General features: G+C 41.9%; 1 protein-coding gene across 3 annotated transcripts in view; it reads right to left on the reverse strand.

Moving 5' to 3' along the window:
• LOC106583933 (DENN domain-containing protein 1B) overlaps window positions 1-18231 on the reverse strand; it is a 202658-nt gene that overhangs the window by 20500 nt on the left and 163927 nt on the right. For all 3 annotated transcript variants that reach the window (XM_045706032.2, XM_082967893.1, XM_082967894.1), the window contains 6 exons: window positions 16404-16505; window positions 10902-10992; window positions 10599-10639; window positions 1940-1975; window positions 1428-1472; window positions 719-805 (listed from right to left, as the gene is read on the reverse strand). In XM_045706032.2, the coding sequence (XP_045561988.2) occupies window positions 719-805; window positions 1428-1472; window positions 1940-1975; window positions 10599-10639; window positions 10902-10992; window positions 16404-16505 (402 nt within the window). The remainder of the gene's footprint in view (window positions 1-718; window positions 806-1427; window positions 1473-1939; window positions 1976-10598; window positions 10640-10901; window positions 10993-16403; window positions 16506-18231) is intronic.

The raw sequence follows: 18231 nt of genomic DNA on the forward strand, positions 1-18231 counted from the left end.
TCAGACCAGCTTGACCAGCTAGACCATGCTGGTCAGACCAGCTTGATCAGCATAGACCTGAATGATCCAGCACAGACCAGCTTGAAATGTATGCTGGTCTATGCAGTTTTTCAGCAGGGATGTATGTGACCTCGAGCCGACAACCTCGCAATCACCATGCAAGCTAAATCTAACAGGAGTATTGTTTGTGTGAGTGTGTCAGAGAGAGAGAGAGAGAGGGGGGAGAACAAGAGAGAGAAACAAAGAGGAGGTAACGAGAGAGAAAAAGAAAGGTGTGTGTGGGGGGAGGGGGGGGGGTGTGGTGCATGGAGTGTGCATGTGCCAGCTTGCACATACTAGGAAAACATGCTGGTTTTTTTAATGATGCCACAAGCAGATTCTCCTTAAGAAGTGCTGAAAAGCAGAGGAGCTGTGTTGTTGTGCTGACTGTCCATACAGACAGAGCAAACTAACAAACTTACATAAACATTGTAGAGTGTACAGTGCATATTACTATTGCTGATGTTACACACTAGAAAATCTGCTTATCATTACTTATCATCTGGCACATTGACAAACTACTACAAAGTAATGAACAGGAGGAAGGATGGAGAGACTAGACCAAGGGAAGAGGTAGATGAGGAAGAGAGATTAGATGTGGAGATAGATGAGAAGAGAGATGGGAAGAGAGGGATGGGAACGGAGACGTAGGAATAGTTTGTGCGTGTGTGTCACTCACATGTCTCCTCTTCTGCAGTCTCCGTGGTGACAGACTCTTGGTGCTGGTGGGAGACCCTGAGCAGAACGGCCCATCATCCTCTTCTTCCTGAGAGAGAGCGATAGAGGGAGGAGATGGAGAGATGGTGTGAGAAAACGAGAGGGGGGAGAGAGAGCGAGAGAAAGAGAGAGGAGTGAGTGTGTCAAGTGAGTGTGCCATAATGTGTGTAGAACATAATAAAACAGACAGTTATGCATGTATTTGGAGTGTGGCCAGGTCAAATCAAATTAAATCATTCTGAACTCATGTGTATGCACACATAGCGACGTGTGTGTGTGTGTGTGTGTGTGCCTAGTACAGCCTAGTGAGAGCCAGTTAGTCAGTGTCCCTGTCCTCAGCCTCTCCTCTGACGGTGAGTTCAAACTGAAATTGCCTTATCAAAAGGACCAGACTGATGGAAACATACATCTGGTTGCGTTTCCTTTGAAGGAATCAGTGGCTCATTTATGAAATATGCAAACAATAAAGGGTTAGGGCTGTAGCTGGATGAAGACAGGCTATAGGCAGAGGGACACTGATTAGAAATGTACACTCCCGAACAAAGCACAATGCACATGTTTCACAAGTCATTACAACCCTGCTCATCTCTGAGTGAGCTGAGTCACATGCTCCATATAAAACAGAGTGTGTGTGTGTGAGCCCTGGAGAGGTGTGAATTCACATAGGTCACCCTTTGCTTGAGCCTGCGAATGCCCCTCTTGGCATGACTCTTGGCCTGTAAGAGAGAAACACAGGCATTAGAAATAACCACAGGCTCCATTAATATTCGACAGTGGTCCGGTGTAACATCAAGGCCTGCTTTGATCCTGCTGGCCAAAAGGACAAAGACTAAAGTTGGAAAGGGCATCACACGCATGCATATACATACACAGTCCTAGTGGAACAATGACATTTACCAGCTAACTACAACCTTTCGGATATTCAGAGTGAGAACCTGTATGACTTAATACACATTTTAAGGTTAGGTTTTCATGTTGTGTGTGTGTCCAATATGAAAGTGTTTGAGGTGTGCTTGATTTAGCTCGGAGTTTGCACTTGTGGGACTATTCCACTGGTTCCAAACTAAATCAAGAGCAGCTCTAGTATTTGAACATATTGGACGTATTTCACCCAGGTCTGATTGGGAATATGTTATTGATCCAGACTTGCATATCTGTAGACCGTTTTCACAGCTGGACTTGCCTTAGTCATTGCAGTGTTGATCAGCACGCCGCCTCTCTGCAACACACAACACTGTAATTTAGCAGTGCACACACACACACACACACACACACACACACACACACACACACACACAGGATTTCCATCGAACACACAACCCAACCAGTGGCGGTCGGTGCCATTTAAGATTAGGGAGGAAGATTTTGATTTATTTATGACCATGGCTTTCATATTCCATTCACCCAGCTCAATGTAAGATTGTTTAAGCTACTACATGTTACTAAAAATTGCCCTATACCCATCATGAGGTTGCTACAACCTAGTCTACGAATGAACGTTTATAACGTAGATGCACAGGTCGAGAGACATATTGGAGTAATCAGACAGTGACACATTCAATACCACCTTGTACACTCTTGCCTGAATCTAGCCTGCATCTAGCTGATCTGGTGTGTAATCATTAGTCCAAACGAGAGTTTCTATTGGACAAATTCAGGTAGGTCCCTCCCAGTTTTGTTCAGTTTGCTTCCGTTTAAGAAACATTTTGCAACAGAATCAGCAGAATGAATATACCCCTGATCACCCGCACACTCTCCTCCTCTCACCTTTTCCCTTCGCTTATGGACTTTAGTGCACAACACAACAGCTGTCTGTGAATAGGCACAAAAACTTCAAGCCAAACCCTTCATACCATAACTGCTAACCGCTACACAGCCTACATCAATGTCACCATATTAAAGTTATAGTCAAGAAACTAGAATTAACGCATTAGTAAACCAGATCAGCTAGCTACTAGTTAGTTAATTTTCTCTCACAATTATGAAGCCAACAAAATGTTAATAAAAACAGCATATTATTGGCCTAAAAGGTTAGTTGTGTTAGCCCAGTCGCTAGCTTATCCAGTGTCAGTGATACATAGAGCAACCATGTACTGTCTCTCTATGGGAACTGCAATCATTTTGCAAGCAACATTGCTAAAATTAATAAAATAAAATCAACCTCAAAATGTTATCTGTAATGTTCATCTTCTGTAGCCTAATTGCATCTCCTTATTTTCATACTGTACCTAAATTGCAAGGTTTGGATTTACACTAAACAATTTTATGTCAGCACTTAAAAGGCATGTACAAAATCTGGTATATGGTTTGCTTCATACATTGTCTATTGGTATCAAATTTAAATTGAGAACATATAGCTCAACATGTAAACAATGTGTGAGTTCAGCTATTCCCTGCTTCAGATGACAGATGCCATAAGGCAAGTAATGCCATCATACCGTAGTCCTATGGCTGCATTGGCGATGCATGCTATATGATAAGCTGCAAAATGGATTCACATAGCTGATATACTGAGGGAGTGACAATCAAATAAAACCAACTGGAGCTCTTACAACTAGACAAAAAGGAAATGTTCATTTAGGAATACAAGACAGAAACACAGACACATTACAGGCAGAACCCCTTCCCCACTTTATTGCAGGATTATGATATGGGTTTAACCAACATTGACACTAGTTCATTTTGAAAAATAGTTTAACAATTAAAACAAGGAATCAACACTTTATCACTTAAAAATGTACTAACTCGTACAAATAAGCTAACTCGTACTGTATGTAAAGATTAGACATCTTAGACTAAACAACAATAGATAGTTGCTCCAATTGTAAAAGGTTTATACACTGACTGGCCCGTTCATGAAAATGGATCGCTCCTACAGACAGTGAGTCATGTGGCCGTGGCTTGCTATATAAAGCAGGCAGACATGCATTCAGTTACTGTTTGATTGAACGTTAGAATGGGCAAAACGAGTGACCTAAGCGACTTTGAATGTGGTATGATTGTCGGTGCCAACCGCGCCGGATCCAGTATTCCAAAAACGGCCACCCTCCTGGGCTTTTCACACACGGCAGTGTTTACTGAGAATGGTGCGACAAACAAAAAAACATCCAGTCAGCGGCAGTCCCGTGGGCCTAAACAGCGAGTTTATGATAGAGGTTAAAGGGGAATGTCAAGAAGTCAAATTTGTAATAAAGGAATTTTAATATTTGGTAAGAAAAAAGATCATTCATTTGACCTTATTAAACTCGACAGTTAATTTTCCATCAATGGATGTCGATTGAAATTTGAATGCTATGATTTAAGCAAAAAAAAGAAACGTCCCCTTTTCAGGACCCTGTCTTTCAAAGGTAGTTCGTAAAAATCCGAATGACTCCACATATCTTCATCGTAAAGGGTTTAAACACTGTTTCCCATGTTTGCACAATGAACCATAAACAATTAATGAGCATGCACCTGTGGAATGGTCGTTAAGACACTAACAGCTTACAGACGGTAGGCAATTAAGGTCACAGTTATGAAAACAGGACACTAAAGAGGACTTCCTACTGACTCTGAAAAACACCAAAAGAAAGATGCACAGGGTCCCGGCTCATCTACGTAACGTGCCTTAGGCATGCTACAAGGAGGCATGAGGACTGCAGATGTGGCCAGGGCAATACATCGCAATGTCCGTACTGTGAGACGCCTAAGACAGCACTACAGGGAGACAGGACGGACAGCTGATCGTCCTCGCAGTGGCAGACCACGTGTAACAACACCTGCACAGGATCGGTACATCCGAACATCACACCTGCGGGACAGGTACAGGATGGCAACAACAACTGCCCGAGTTACACCAGGAACGCACAATCTCTCCATCAGTGCTCAGACTATCCGCAATTGGCTGAGAGTTGCTGGACTGAGGGCTTGTTGGCCTGTTGTAAGGCAGGTCCTCACCAGACATCACCGGCAATTACGTCGCCCATGGGCACAAACCCACCGTCGCTGGACCAGACAGGACTGGCAAAAAGTGCTCTTCACTGACGAGTCGCGGTTTTGTCTCACCAGGGGTGATGGTCGGTGTCGCGGTTATCGTGGAAGGAATGAGCGTTACACCGAGGCCGGTACTCTGGCGCGGGATTGATTTGGAGGTGGAGGGTCCGTCATGGTCTGGGGCGGTGTGTCACAGCATCATCGGACTGAGCTTGTTGTCATTGCAGGCAATCTCAACGCTGTGCGTTACAGGGAAGACATCTGCCTCCCTCATGTGGAACCCTTCCTGCAGGCTCATCCTGACATGATTCTCCAGCATGACAATGCCACCAGCCATACGGCTCATTCTGTGCGTGATTTCCTGCAAGTCAGGAATCTCAGTGTTCTGCATCTCAATCCCATTGAGCACGTCTGGGACCTGTTGGATTGGAGGGTGAGGGCTCGGGCCATTCCCCCCAGAAATGTCCATGAACTTGCAGGTGCCTTGGTGGAAGAGTGGGGTAACATCTCACAGCAAGAACTGGCGAATCTGATGCAGTCCATGAGGAGGAGATGCACTGCAGTACTTAATGCAGCTGGTGGCCACACCAGATACTGACTGTTAATTTTGATTTTGACCCCCCCTTTGTTGAGGGACACATTATTCCATTTCTGTTACTCACATGTCTGTGGAACTTGTTCAGTTTATGTCTCAGTTGTTAAATCTTGTTATGTTCATACACATTTTTACACATGTTAAGTTTGCTGAAAATAAACAGTTGACAGTGGGAGGACGTTTCTTTTTTTGCTGAGTTTATATGGCCAATTTACCCTGGCTGTCCTTAAGCACGACACAACGCGGAGTGCCAGGAGACAGACGTTAGCCGTGGTATATTGGTTGTATACCACAATCCCCCGGGGTGCCTTGTTGCTATTATAAACTGGTTACCGCTGTAAATAGAACAGTAAAAAGTAATGTTTTGTCATACCCGTGGGATATGGTCTGATATACCAAGGCTTACAGCCAATTAGCATTCAGGGCTCGAACCAGGTTTATAAATGTAAATAAATCTTCTTTGCGCATGTGCATAACTATAGATAAATCCGACAGGAGAGTTTGAGTGATGAAAGTTGGACAGAGGATCTCAAAATCTCTGAGCAAGAAACACTTGCATGTACATAAAAAAACGAATGTTAGGCTACTTTCTGGCAATTGTGCTGTTATTATGTGCCAGATGTTAAGACTAAAAACCGTTATAAATGGCCCATTTGCGAGATTGACTTGTCATTTCAATAGGCATAGGCTACAAACTAAAATCTGGTTTTATGATTGTAATAAAATGTTTCCATAGTCTGCATAGCTAAAGGCTGGTCGTCTATGGCCCCTGAAAGGCCTACATCTCATTTCAGATTGTCTACAGTAGCCTAGACAAGATGTAGGCAAGATGTAAACTGAACGATTTAGCAGCTTGCTTAGTTCAAATTAACAGACTAATTTATTCAACATGAATAGCTAGGTGATTTTGCAATAAGAAGTGTTTTTGTTTCCAATAGCCTGCTGGAATAGGCTACTGAGGATGGGATCATCATTTAAATCACTGAATTAAATATTAATAATATGTATATGAACAACAGGAGGTTGTGGCACCTTAATAGGGCAGAACGGGCTCATGGTAATGACTGGAGCGGTATGAGTGGAATGGTATCAAATATATCAAACACATGGTTTCCAGGTGTTTGGTGCCATTCCATTTGCTCCATTCCGGGCATTATTGTGAGCTGTTCTCCCCTCAACAGCCTCCTGTGATATGAACTGAATATGCTTGTCAACAACAGCCAGTGTTTATTTTATTAGAATTTGTTTTACCTGTAATCTGACAACTGTTACTGTCAATCTAATGTAGTACAAGATGGCGCCGATAGAGAGGGCCGCCTCACTTCTAGTCCTTAGGAAACTGCAGTATTTGTATTTTTTTTATGTATTACTTCTTACATTGTTAGCCCTGAAAATATTAAGTGTTATTACATACAGCCGGGAAGAACTATTGAATATCAGAGCGACGTCAACTTACCAGCATTACAATCAGGAATATGACTTTCCCGAAGCGGATTTTGTCCGAACCCCCCAGGGAATTTGAACTGATCCCAGAGGCCGACCCAAAACAAAGTCGCCGCAGAAGAGGAAGACGGAGTGGCCTTCTGGTCAGACTTCGGAGGCGCGCACACCCCCCACCGCTTCCGAGTATATTACCCGCTAATGTCCAGTCTCTAGATAACAAGGTAGACGAAATTAGGGAAAGGGTTGCTTTCCAGAGAGACATCAGGGATTGTAACATATTCTGTTTCATGGAAACATGGCTCTCTCGGAATATGCTGTCGGAGTCGGTACAGCCACCGTGATTCTTTGTGTGTCGCGCCGACAGAAATAAACATCTCTCCGGGAAGAAGGGCGGGGTTGTATGTTTCATGATTAACGATTCATGGTGTAATTGTAACAACATACAGGAAATCAAGTCCTTTTATTCACCTGACCTAGAATTCCTCACAATCAAATGCTGACCGTATTATCTCCCAAGAGAATTCTCGTTGGTTATTGTCACAGCCGTGTATATCCCCCCTCAAGCCGATACCACGACGGCCCTCAAGGAACAAATCTGTCCATGACTCCATTTTGCTCCTCCCGTCCTATAGGCAGAAACTCAAACAGGATGTACCCATGATAAGGACTATTCGACGCTGGTCTGACCAATCAGAATCCACGCTTCAAGATTGTTTTGATCACGCGGACTGGGACATGTTCCAGGTAGCCTCAGAGAATAATATTGATTTATACACTGATTTGGTGAATGAGTTTATAAGGAAGTGCATAGGAGATGTTATACCCACTCTGACTATTAAAACCTACAATACAAAAGTCTCCAGACCTCCAAGGGACGCGTGACAACGACGTGATTTTAGAGGTACAGCAACATAAGACTAGTAAACCCACAATCCAATCCTATCACGCTGTACAGCAAGCAGTTGAGAAGTTACACCGACAGGCCCCGGTGGCAATATATTAATAAAACCGAAAGTTAACTTGAATTAATTGGAAGAGTTGCAGTGTTGGATAGCCGTAACCAGCCAGCTAACATAAATAGAAATTCCTCTCTGAGTCAGGTTGTTGAGTAGGCTAAATTAGCTGAATTAGTAAGTGAAAGGTAAACTAAGAAGAAAAAAATGTAAACTAAATGTAGCTTTCTCGCTCTCTTTCTCTCTCTCTCCTGTTCGTACATTTTTGAAGAAATGAATTTGTTCAAAACTGTTAAACTATTGTTTTTCTTTCGCTTCGAGTCAACTACTCACCACACTTTATGCACTGCAGTGCTAGCTGTAGCTTATGCTTTCAGAACTAGATTCATTCGCTGATCATTTTATTGGATGTACAACACGTCCGTTCATACTGCAAGACCTCTGATAGGTTGGAGGATGTCCTCCGCAAGTCGTCATAACCAATGTTCCCTCTAATTTCTTTTGCACTGAGAAAATTTCAGGTCTGCTAAGGGCAAACTTGAACTTTGTGAAATTTCGCTGCAACTTCCAGCTTGCGTTTCGTGTGAACACTGAGGCTGTAACCGCTTTAAGTTACAGTTTTAGCAGTGGCCAAGTATGCTACGGTGGCTATTTTAAATTATAATGTAGGCCTACCAGAGTGGTCTACCATCAAAAACAATGGAAAAAATGCATCCCATAACATTTTCACATGGAAATTGCTGTTCTATGTGGGCCTACATTCCATGAGACTTTTGAAAAAAAACATGCAGCGCTTGACATTAGCCTGTCTATCCTTCAGACAAGGTGACTGAAAATGTTGTGTTATTTGATGCAAGAAACCACTTTACAAAATAAAATGCATTATTATTCCCGTACCATTATTACAGAGAATGAGACAAATGATGCTACCCTCTGCCAATTGGCTACTTAGCTTATTCAAGCCTGTCTCAAAATACAACACTTTTGTTAAGACAGAAAAAAAGCTATTTTTTCATTACCTGCTTTTCAAAGATGTCTAGAAATGTACACGTTTTGTGCTCTTGTAGGAAGCAATCACCCCCCTATTACTGACTACTAATTATCTATAACTGGGCTAATAACTCACTAACTAGAAAAGGACATGAACAAAATGTCCACGTGGCTACACGCAGATTTTGCTTTTATCTTAAAACAAGCGCATCAACTCACAAACGCTCATGCTCTAAACACAGTCCAGTTCAAAGTCAATGGCACAGATCCATATATAGTCTATTTGCATACAGGCCTACTGCAGCTCTGATTGGTTATGCCGCACTGTTCTGGATGCGTTCTGCCTACCACAAAATCTCTTGCATAGTTCATTTTGTTTCAGTATGTTGCATTGAAAGTGGCTAATATTGCGTTGAATCGATCACAATTGCAGGGAAACGTTGATAGTGTTAACTAATAGGGAAAACTCAATTAAGTTGAGTGAAGTTCAACCTCGTGCTTCTCTCTGTTGGCTGATATTTCATCTGCGCTACTGTTTTAGTCTGTGGAAGGGGGTGAGAACCATGAGCCTCCTAGGTTTTGTATTGAAGTCAATGTACCCAGAGACGGATGGAAGCTAGCGGTCCTCCTACTACACCATTGTGTTACCCGAGAGGGTGCTGTTGAGACTACTGTAGACCTTCATTGCAAAACAGTGTGTTTTAATCAGTTATTTGGTGACATGTGAATATATTTAGTTCAGTTTTATCTAAAAAGTATTACTTTAATGTTTCAATATATTGAACAAATTTAATTCACTAAGTAGGATGGTGCTCCTCTTCATCCTCTGAGGAGCCTCCACTGAAACCAACAGACGCCTGGAATTACTATACAAAAATAAGCCGATGGACGGACAGCGTGTTTTCTGTATGTATCATATCTGTAACACATAAAACTCATTACTGGCATCTATAGTTTGCTTTGAGAGATACACTGAGATAGTGTGATGGTGAATATATAAACACCACATTAGAAGGCAAGATACAGTAGCTAAATTGCATCACATATTGAATGACATCTCTGCTGAACTCAGTTATTTTATCCTGTTTTCTATCTCTTTCTCTCTCTCTGTCTCTCCATGCATCTATCTCTGTGTCTCTCTCTTTCTCTGTCACTCCCTCTCTACCTTCACCACACTAGTCTTTAATGCAAAGACTAAGAGAGCACAAGGCAACTGCGTCAAACTAAACGACTAAACTCTTTTAATGCCAGCCAGTTTAGAGTTTGGAGCCGACAGAGAAAAGAGAGGAGATGAGCAGAGAAGAGCAGAGAGGGGCCGAGGTGAAAGTCTGCTCTTATAGATCTGTGTCAGTCATAGGATGTGAACTTTAACAAGCCTTTGAAAATAACTCTAGAGGACTAATTCAGAGCTGCTGTACGGTTGACAGGAGAGAGAGAGAGAGGGATGAGAGAGAGAGAGAGAGAGAGAGAGAGAGAGAGAGAGAGAGAGAGAGAGAGAGAGAGAGAGAGAGAGAGAGGGGGAGAGAGAGGGGTGTGCGATCTATGTTCTTTGGTTGGTTTGACGGAGGAACACTTTTCTTGTGTTTCCTGACAGATCAACATGTCAGTCAGGGAGACGTCTCGTCAAATCACTACAGTCTCGCGCTCTCTTTCCCTCTCTTTCTTTCCATCTCTCTCTCTCTCTCTCTCTCTCTCACTTTCCCTCTCTCAATTGTCCTACTGTAAGTATGCACAGATTCACAAGCCCAACCGCACACACATGTACACACACACTTACATTCAGCACGCTCCACTCCATAGACTCAAGAACTTACAGCTGTCATTTACTCTAACATGAGAAGATATAGAATACACTCAATTAATTTTATTTGCATAATATCTTTGCATACCTTGACGGTGTGCACCCACTGTTGATAAGATCTGGAATTACCTGCAAAACAGAAAAGGCACACACAATGAGAGACGTGAAAGTGACTGATCAGACACAGTGATGACATGAATTCAATGATGATATACATTTTGTGGGACTGTATCAAACGTATAGGACTCTCTTGGGAAAGAGGTCGTCTGACCTCAATCGGACTACTTGGTTAAATAAAGGTTCAATATGAAATTAAAAAGTAAGCCAAAATTATGTTTGAGTAAAATTATTATTTGTAAGATGAATCTTATAGGATGTTAGTGCCACTTACTTCCACAGAAGCCTCCCTCACTGATCTCCTCTTCGAACAGGTCAGTGAAGCCTCGTCCTGCATTCAGCTTGGCCAGCCGGCCGTCAATAAACTGCAACCATAAATTACAACACAGAATTACAGATGGTAGGGAGGGAGGCAGGCAGGGGAAGAGGGAGAGGGAGGGAGAGGAGGGAAAGAGGGAGAAAAGGAGGGACAGAGGGAGGCCAAACGACAGGGGAAAAAAGACACCCAACTGGGCAAGTGTGTTTAATCCTACCTGTTCCAAAAATGTCTCTAGATTAAATGAGTTTAGGGGTCGGGTGGGTAATGTGGAGCAGGTTTTGGGGATTAGGGCAGCAGACGGCCATGCTGCCTGGTTAGGGTTAGGCCTGGCTGGGAGACTGCATGGTGAGGCTAGGACTACATCCCCAATGGCACCCTATTCCCTACATAGTGCTCTACTTTTGGGCCCAGTCAAAAGTAGTGCACTATGTAGGGAATAGGGTGCCATTGGGGATGCTAGCCCTGGTGTCTGATGCACTAGGAACTTTAATTTCCTCCCTTTGTCACATGGAGCTTATAAAACGCTTCCCATAAATATGTTCATTATAAGCCCAGACGTTACGTGCGCGTGCACGCCACACACACACACACACACACACACACACAGAGTGTGTGTGTGTGTTCAAAAGTTGGCACACCTACTTATTCAAGGGTTTTTCTTTATTTTACTATTTTCTACATTGTAGAATAATAGTGAATACATCAAAACTATGAAATAACACATATGGAATCATGTAGTAACCAAAAAAAGTGTTAAACAAATCAAATTATATTTTATATTAGAGATTCTTCAAAGTAGCCACCTTTTGCCTTTAAGACAGCTTAGCACACTCCTGGCATTGTCTCAACCAGCATCACCGGGAATGCTTTTCCAACAGTCTTGAAGGAGTTCCCACATATAGGACTCAACACCTGGATTCGGTCTTATGTAGCAACATATGAATTTCTGTTTTACATTTTTTATAATTTTTTTTTATACATTGGATACAAGTAGCGACTCAGAGCTACAAAATGGTATATCATACACTGCATTTGTGGAAACAATGGGGAAATAATTCTGATTTGAAAGTTGATCAACTTGTAAACTCACTTCTGAGAAAACCATCTTTCAATGTTTTGGTACTACTATTGGAGAGCCCTTTGTCTACACCCATTCAGCATTGTTCACACCCTCTTAAGCCTTAGCCACACCCATCTCTTTAAGGGACCCTCTGGCCAATAAGTAGGGTTGTTCCGAAAGCTCTGACCTCACAACCAATGACCAAACAAAAAATGAAAGAATCTAAATAAACGTTATTCATTTATTTAATAAAGTCATAAAACATCAAAAGGCCTGTTATCTATCATCACAGGGCCGTGATAATAACAGACTGGTACCAGCTCAGCTCAAGGGGGGCGTGGACATCTGACCAACATGTGACTGTGGGTTGTTTCTGTAAATGAGAAAGTGTTCTATTATCTAAAAGATCATTATGATCCAAAAGACAAAACTGATCCTAAATCAGTACTCCTACTCTGAGATGCTTGAAACATACGGCCTCTGGTCAAATAAGGGTTAAGTAGATACATTTTATTTTAGAGCTATGTCCACCCAGCTAGCTGTATTTCAAAGACTGTATCTAGAAGCCGTCGGTAGCGGTCCGTCTATATCTTGGCATGGGTTCGGGCAGATCGCTCAGCGAAGCGCTAGGCTAACTAGCACCAGGCTTTCCTCTCCTGTAGGCCTGACTGAGGGGAACCTCATCATCATTTTTTTGCTAATGCGGGATGACACTGCAGGTTTCAACCATCAAAAGACATTTGTTTAAAAGGAGCAACTTGGACAGAAGACAGTATTCATGGCCATGAATATCAATCCTATTAACTGTGTTGAAATGATTGATATTTTCAATATATATATATACATATATATTTTTTTTTTTTAACTAGTTAAAAATATTTTAAGAATCTTTAGAAAAACAGACCGACCAAAAAAGGTTTTGTCTGATGAATCAAACGGCTGAATTGTACAGCAACCGCCTTCCTCAATGTAATTGTTGGGTTGGGATTTTATAAATAAATAAACTACAAAACATTCATTATTATCTATATGATTATCATAGAGTGTCAGTCATTCTATAGCTGTGAGGTGAATAATGTTGGGAGTCATCTGGCGTCCACCTGTACTGCTGCATGTACACAGTAAAACGAGGCGAACAAGCCATCTGTGGGCCAGACATTGGAATCCTCATTGCAGTGTTCTAGATTACTGTGGGGGGGGGGTTCCAGATCTCTGGAAGATGTTCTAGAACATGGGGGTTAACTGCCTGTAGGACCCTACAGAGTAACTCTGACATCTGTGACATCCACACTCAACATCCCATAAACATCACATTCATACACAGTTTATATGTTGAGAAGAGGAAACCTAAAGCCCTCTAGCTTTTCCACTTTGATTCTCCGCAAAATGGAGTCCTACTTTGAGAATGGTCTGATTGACTTGTGATTGGTATTATGTGGAGAGACAGTGTTGTTGTGGCTGATCCAGTAAATGGTCAGGGCTCCTGCCCCGCCTGTGTTAAAAGGGGTACTATGTACATTATGAGGCTGCTCTCTCTGTCTATAGGAAGGGGAAGCTTCACTGAGCCAGCCTCCACTGAACCACTGCATCTACCAAGCAGTGTCCTGAACCCATCCACTATAGAAGGAGTGTGTGTGTGTGTGTGTGTGTGTGTGTGTGTGTGTGTGTGTGTGTGTGTGTGTGTGTGTGTGTGTTTTCAGTCAATGTGTGTGTAGGGGCCAAAAGGGTTGATAAAAGGGTTGATAAAAAAGCAGGTTATCATTGACAGCCTTTCCCTCGCATTCGCTTGGCAGCTCTCCTCCTTTTGTTCTGTACTGAATAGACCGGGATGGAGATGGGTCTGGGGATGGGTTGGGAAAGGCTGGTTTGTCAGCAGATGTGTGTGTGTGTGTGTGTGTGTGTGTGTCTCAGTGAGCGGATGTGGGTCATGGCCAGATCAGAGTCGACGGACCACTGGCCTCTCTCACTTTAACAGGGAGCAGAAGAGATAAACGCTCTCCTTCGCCACGCTAGAGAGGAGGAGAAAGATAACCACTGCATCCTAATACTCCCTCTCCCTACGCTACCACACAGACAGGAGCAAAGAGGGGGAAGTGAGGGGGAGATAGACAGAGAGAGAGAGAGAGCGCAAAAAAAGAGCTGATTAAGAAGCTCTCTGCTCCCTCTTAGGGATAAATAAACAACTTATCAAGGCTGGAGAGGAACAGTCTTACTGTGGTGGGGTGTAAAGGAATGCTTTTAAGACTGTGCGGGCCTTGAAAGTTACTCTATTAATAGTTTACGTTTCCTAATTAAGGGAAGGAAGTTATCCTAGGTGCATTTTTGTCTGTGGGTGTTGGTTTGATTGGTTTAAAGGAGAGAGGATTGAAAGAGCTTTCAGTTTAATCAAAGGCTTAAATACAGTGGTTTGTCCTTTAAAAGTTGCAGAGTACTGCGGCGCAGCTTGCATGTTGCCGCAGAATTCAATGGCATGTTATTTAAGTGTGAACCACTGGTACCGTTAATGCTAGTTAGTGCTAGTTTGACCACCAGAGGGCATCTTTGAGAAGCATTTGATAGCCTTCAATAGTGGCTGTCCTAGAGAATTTAAAACCTTTTTTATAAGAACATAGTATATGGGACTGATTTTAAGAAATGTTGCTTAATTAATTTGATTAATATCATTGTGTTTCTATTCCAAGAAAAATGAAAAACCCTCAGGGTTTCCGTTAGGATGGAACGGAAAATATGGCGCTGTACAACGTGATGGTCGGGAGTAGGATACAGCACGCGGGAGACTGGAGTTCAATTCCCCGACGGGGAGGAAGGAGTAGGCTGTCCTTGTAAATAAGAATTTGTTCTTTACTGACTTGCCTTGTTAAATAAAGGTTACACTAAGGGCATAACATTTCTACGCCCTAATTGTAATCTAACCAATACCCAAATGGAGATTCGGTGAAATAAAAAATCTCATTGATTTATCAAGACCAGTCCCCATGCTTGTCTCAGAGCAGCGCAAAACGGTGGTAAAATAGTTATAGGCTATTGCTTCTAACGTCAATATGCTTTTTAAATAAATAAGGCCGACACCACTTTTAACAGCACATTACTCAACACTAGTGAGACTCATGTTGCCTAAGGTAAGCCTACAGTATATCGACAAATATTACGTGACATATAGAGGATTGGAGGATATTTCTGTAATACAGTGATATTTATTCCCATAGTAATTCGTTATGGATCCATAACTTAATAAACATCGACATTTTGAGAGTATTTTTATCATTATTTTATTAACGAAAGCAGAAACATGCCATTATTAGTTACATTGTTTTAGTTTGAACGTGCAGACAGGCACTAAGAACAGCGGGAACGTTTCCCTAGTCAGCGCCATTATTAGTGCAATACCCCTTAAAGTGTTGCTCTGTGGTACCCAGTGTGGCGGTGTGGGGATCCATCCCCCCTCCCCCTTCCTCCCTTCCCCATGGGCTAGGTCAGTCTTCTGTGTGCGGCCCATCCCGTGCCCCCTGCCCTAAACCTCACACTTTCAGTGGATACAGTTGGAGAACTGCAAGGCAATCCCATTCTGCACCACTCGGAAGCCATGACCAATATATATTGTCCTGCTAATAACAGGGTTAATAATATATCTGTGAGAATGTCCAAGGGGCTTTGATGCAATTCTAAATTAATAATAATAATAATTGCTTTGTTTAAAAAAGAACAATATTTTGGAGATTATTTCGTTTTCAAATAACGTAAAATGAGCGAGAAAAAGGTCATTCTTGAACATGGGGTGAGACATTGTTACTAATTTGTAAATAAAGCTAGTTTGTTATTTTTAATTATTTATTTCTGTTTTTAGAGGGAGAGATACCAAAAACCTACAGTCATTTCATGGGTCTCCCAGTCGAGGCCGGCACAGGTATTGAACCAGCATCTGTAGCATCACAGCTTGCACTGCTATGCAGTGTCTTAGACCGTTGTGCCACTTAGCCACTGTACAACGTGACTGGTCGGGAGTGGCCTACAGTACTACAGTAAGAGTAAAATAATCCTAACAAAATAAAATAATAAAAACCTTAGTGTAACAACAGTTTTAGTAATTAATACTGAAGACGTGCACAATTATCACTTTCTATTTAGGTTTATGTCGCCCATTCATTGTCAGTTAGAGACACAGTAGGACCCAAAAGCATAGTGCTCTAACTCCCCCTTGCGCTGGTCTGGAGCAATGAAGTGGTGATGCAGGGTACCGTACTAAACCACAACCTGCAGCATAATCGCAAAACTTTTAGTGAGCAACCACTGTAGCTCCTATTGTTTTTCAGTTATTAGGTAGGAATTTTCTCATGTTTCTGGAATGGTGGGCCTCACACATGCATGAACGCACCCAGGCACACACATCGCAGTGTTACCTGTTTGAAGAGCTGCAGGTTGACCGCCATCTCCAAGAAGTTTCTCATGGTGCTGGAGCGGTGAGCCACAAAGCTCTCCTCGCAGAACGTGACTGGTTCCCCCTGACCAGAAACAGGAAGAGGAGGAGACAGGAAGATCAGAACCACATATTTAGAACCAGATAACATATACAGATATTTACACTTTGTATTCTGTGGTGGAATACTTTTAAAATGCAGGGATGTAAAGTACTTAAGTAAAATGAAGCATGGGTTTAATAAATGATGTCTGAGTATTGGAGTGTGCCCCTGGCAACCAGTGAATTAAAAAAACAAGAAAACGGTGCTGTCTGGTTTGCTTAATATAAGGAATTTTAAATGATTTATACTTTTACTTTTCATACTTAAGTATAATTTAGCAATTACATTGACTTCTGATACTTAAGTATATTTAAAACCAAATACTTTTAGACTCACTCAAGTAGAATTTTACTGGGTGATTTTCACTTTTACTTTAGTCATTTTCTATTAAGGTATCTTTACTTTTACTCAAGTATGACAATTGGGTACTTTTTCCACCACTGTTAAAATGCCACATTACTGATCTGATAAAGGACCAGACAAATTAAGAAGTTGACGATACATTTCTACTGTACACTACTTATATATTTTCTGCCACCCAAAACTTTTAACTTTAGTAACTAGGTAATCCAGTCTCTCCTGTTACATTCTCTTGCATCATAATTAGCTGAGAGCTACAGACATTAGATGACAACATGGCTACCCAGCCAATCAAAAGGAGCCTGCAGTGGTTCTACATGCATGTTTCCGTATAATTAACCTCATTTGCAAATGTATATTTTTCTACAGTTACTTTTTAAGTATTGTGGAGAACCAGGCTAGTGTTTGAGGCTATGAACACACTAGGACATGTTCACTACAGTGTAGGTCTGGCCTAATTTTAGTGCTGGGTGGTTAATGCTATATATTACATCAAGATTAGTTTATAGTTCTGCAATTAGCAACTTTACTTCAGACATGGAATAGTTATTCTGAAAGAATAGGAACAAAAGATGGCCTAATAAAGAACAAATCTATTCTAACAAGGCAACAGTGAAAATGACGTCCCCACAAATGAGTTATTGTGTGTGTGACCACAGATTATCCATTTGTGTATCCATTATATTGACCAGATACTTAAGTGGCCGCTCTAACAATGAAAATAAATGTCTTCAAAAATGTAAGGCAGTTAGCCTGGTTACCAGTTTAGGGCTTGACAGTCATGTAAATTCGACAGTGGCACACCGGCCAGTACCATGCGAAAACTACTGGCCGAATGACAATATTACTGGCCCCACCCAAGATCACAGTAAAGCAAGTTATGCATGCATAATTTCAGTTGCGATTTCATGTTTCATTTGCAGTCTGGGCAAGTACCTTATATTATAGCCAACCGTAAAATCTGATATTTACACTGATTGTTTAGAAAACCAAAATAAAGCTACCCACCCTCTCAATGATGACATACTGTATAGCCTATATTAAACCGTTAAAATGTAATATTCCCCTCCAGAAATGAGCCAATAACAAATTGATGAAAAGCAATATCTTTAGGGGCTGTACATGGTACATATTATCAGGCAGGTGTGCTATTTTAACAATAAGCATCATCACCTGTCTCATGCAGCATCTGTGGCTACATGGCTGAAGCATGGGGTTGCTCCTCCGCATTGTTTACCCCAATGGGCTAATCATTAGCTAGATTACGGAGTGCATAGTGCCGGGCCACTGTGCTAAGGTTAATGAGGCCACATTGTTCACAAAAACTGCCTCCAAAAAAGTACATGGA

Source organism: Salmo salar, chromosome 23 (genome assembly GCF_965601325.2).
Source record: "Salmo salar chromosome 23, fSalSal1, whole genome shotgun sequence".
Lineage (NCBI taxonomy): Eukaryota > Metazoa > Chordata > Actinopteri > Salmoniformes > Salmonidae > Salmo > Salmo salar.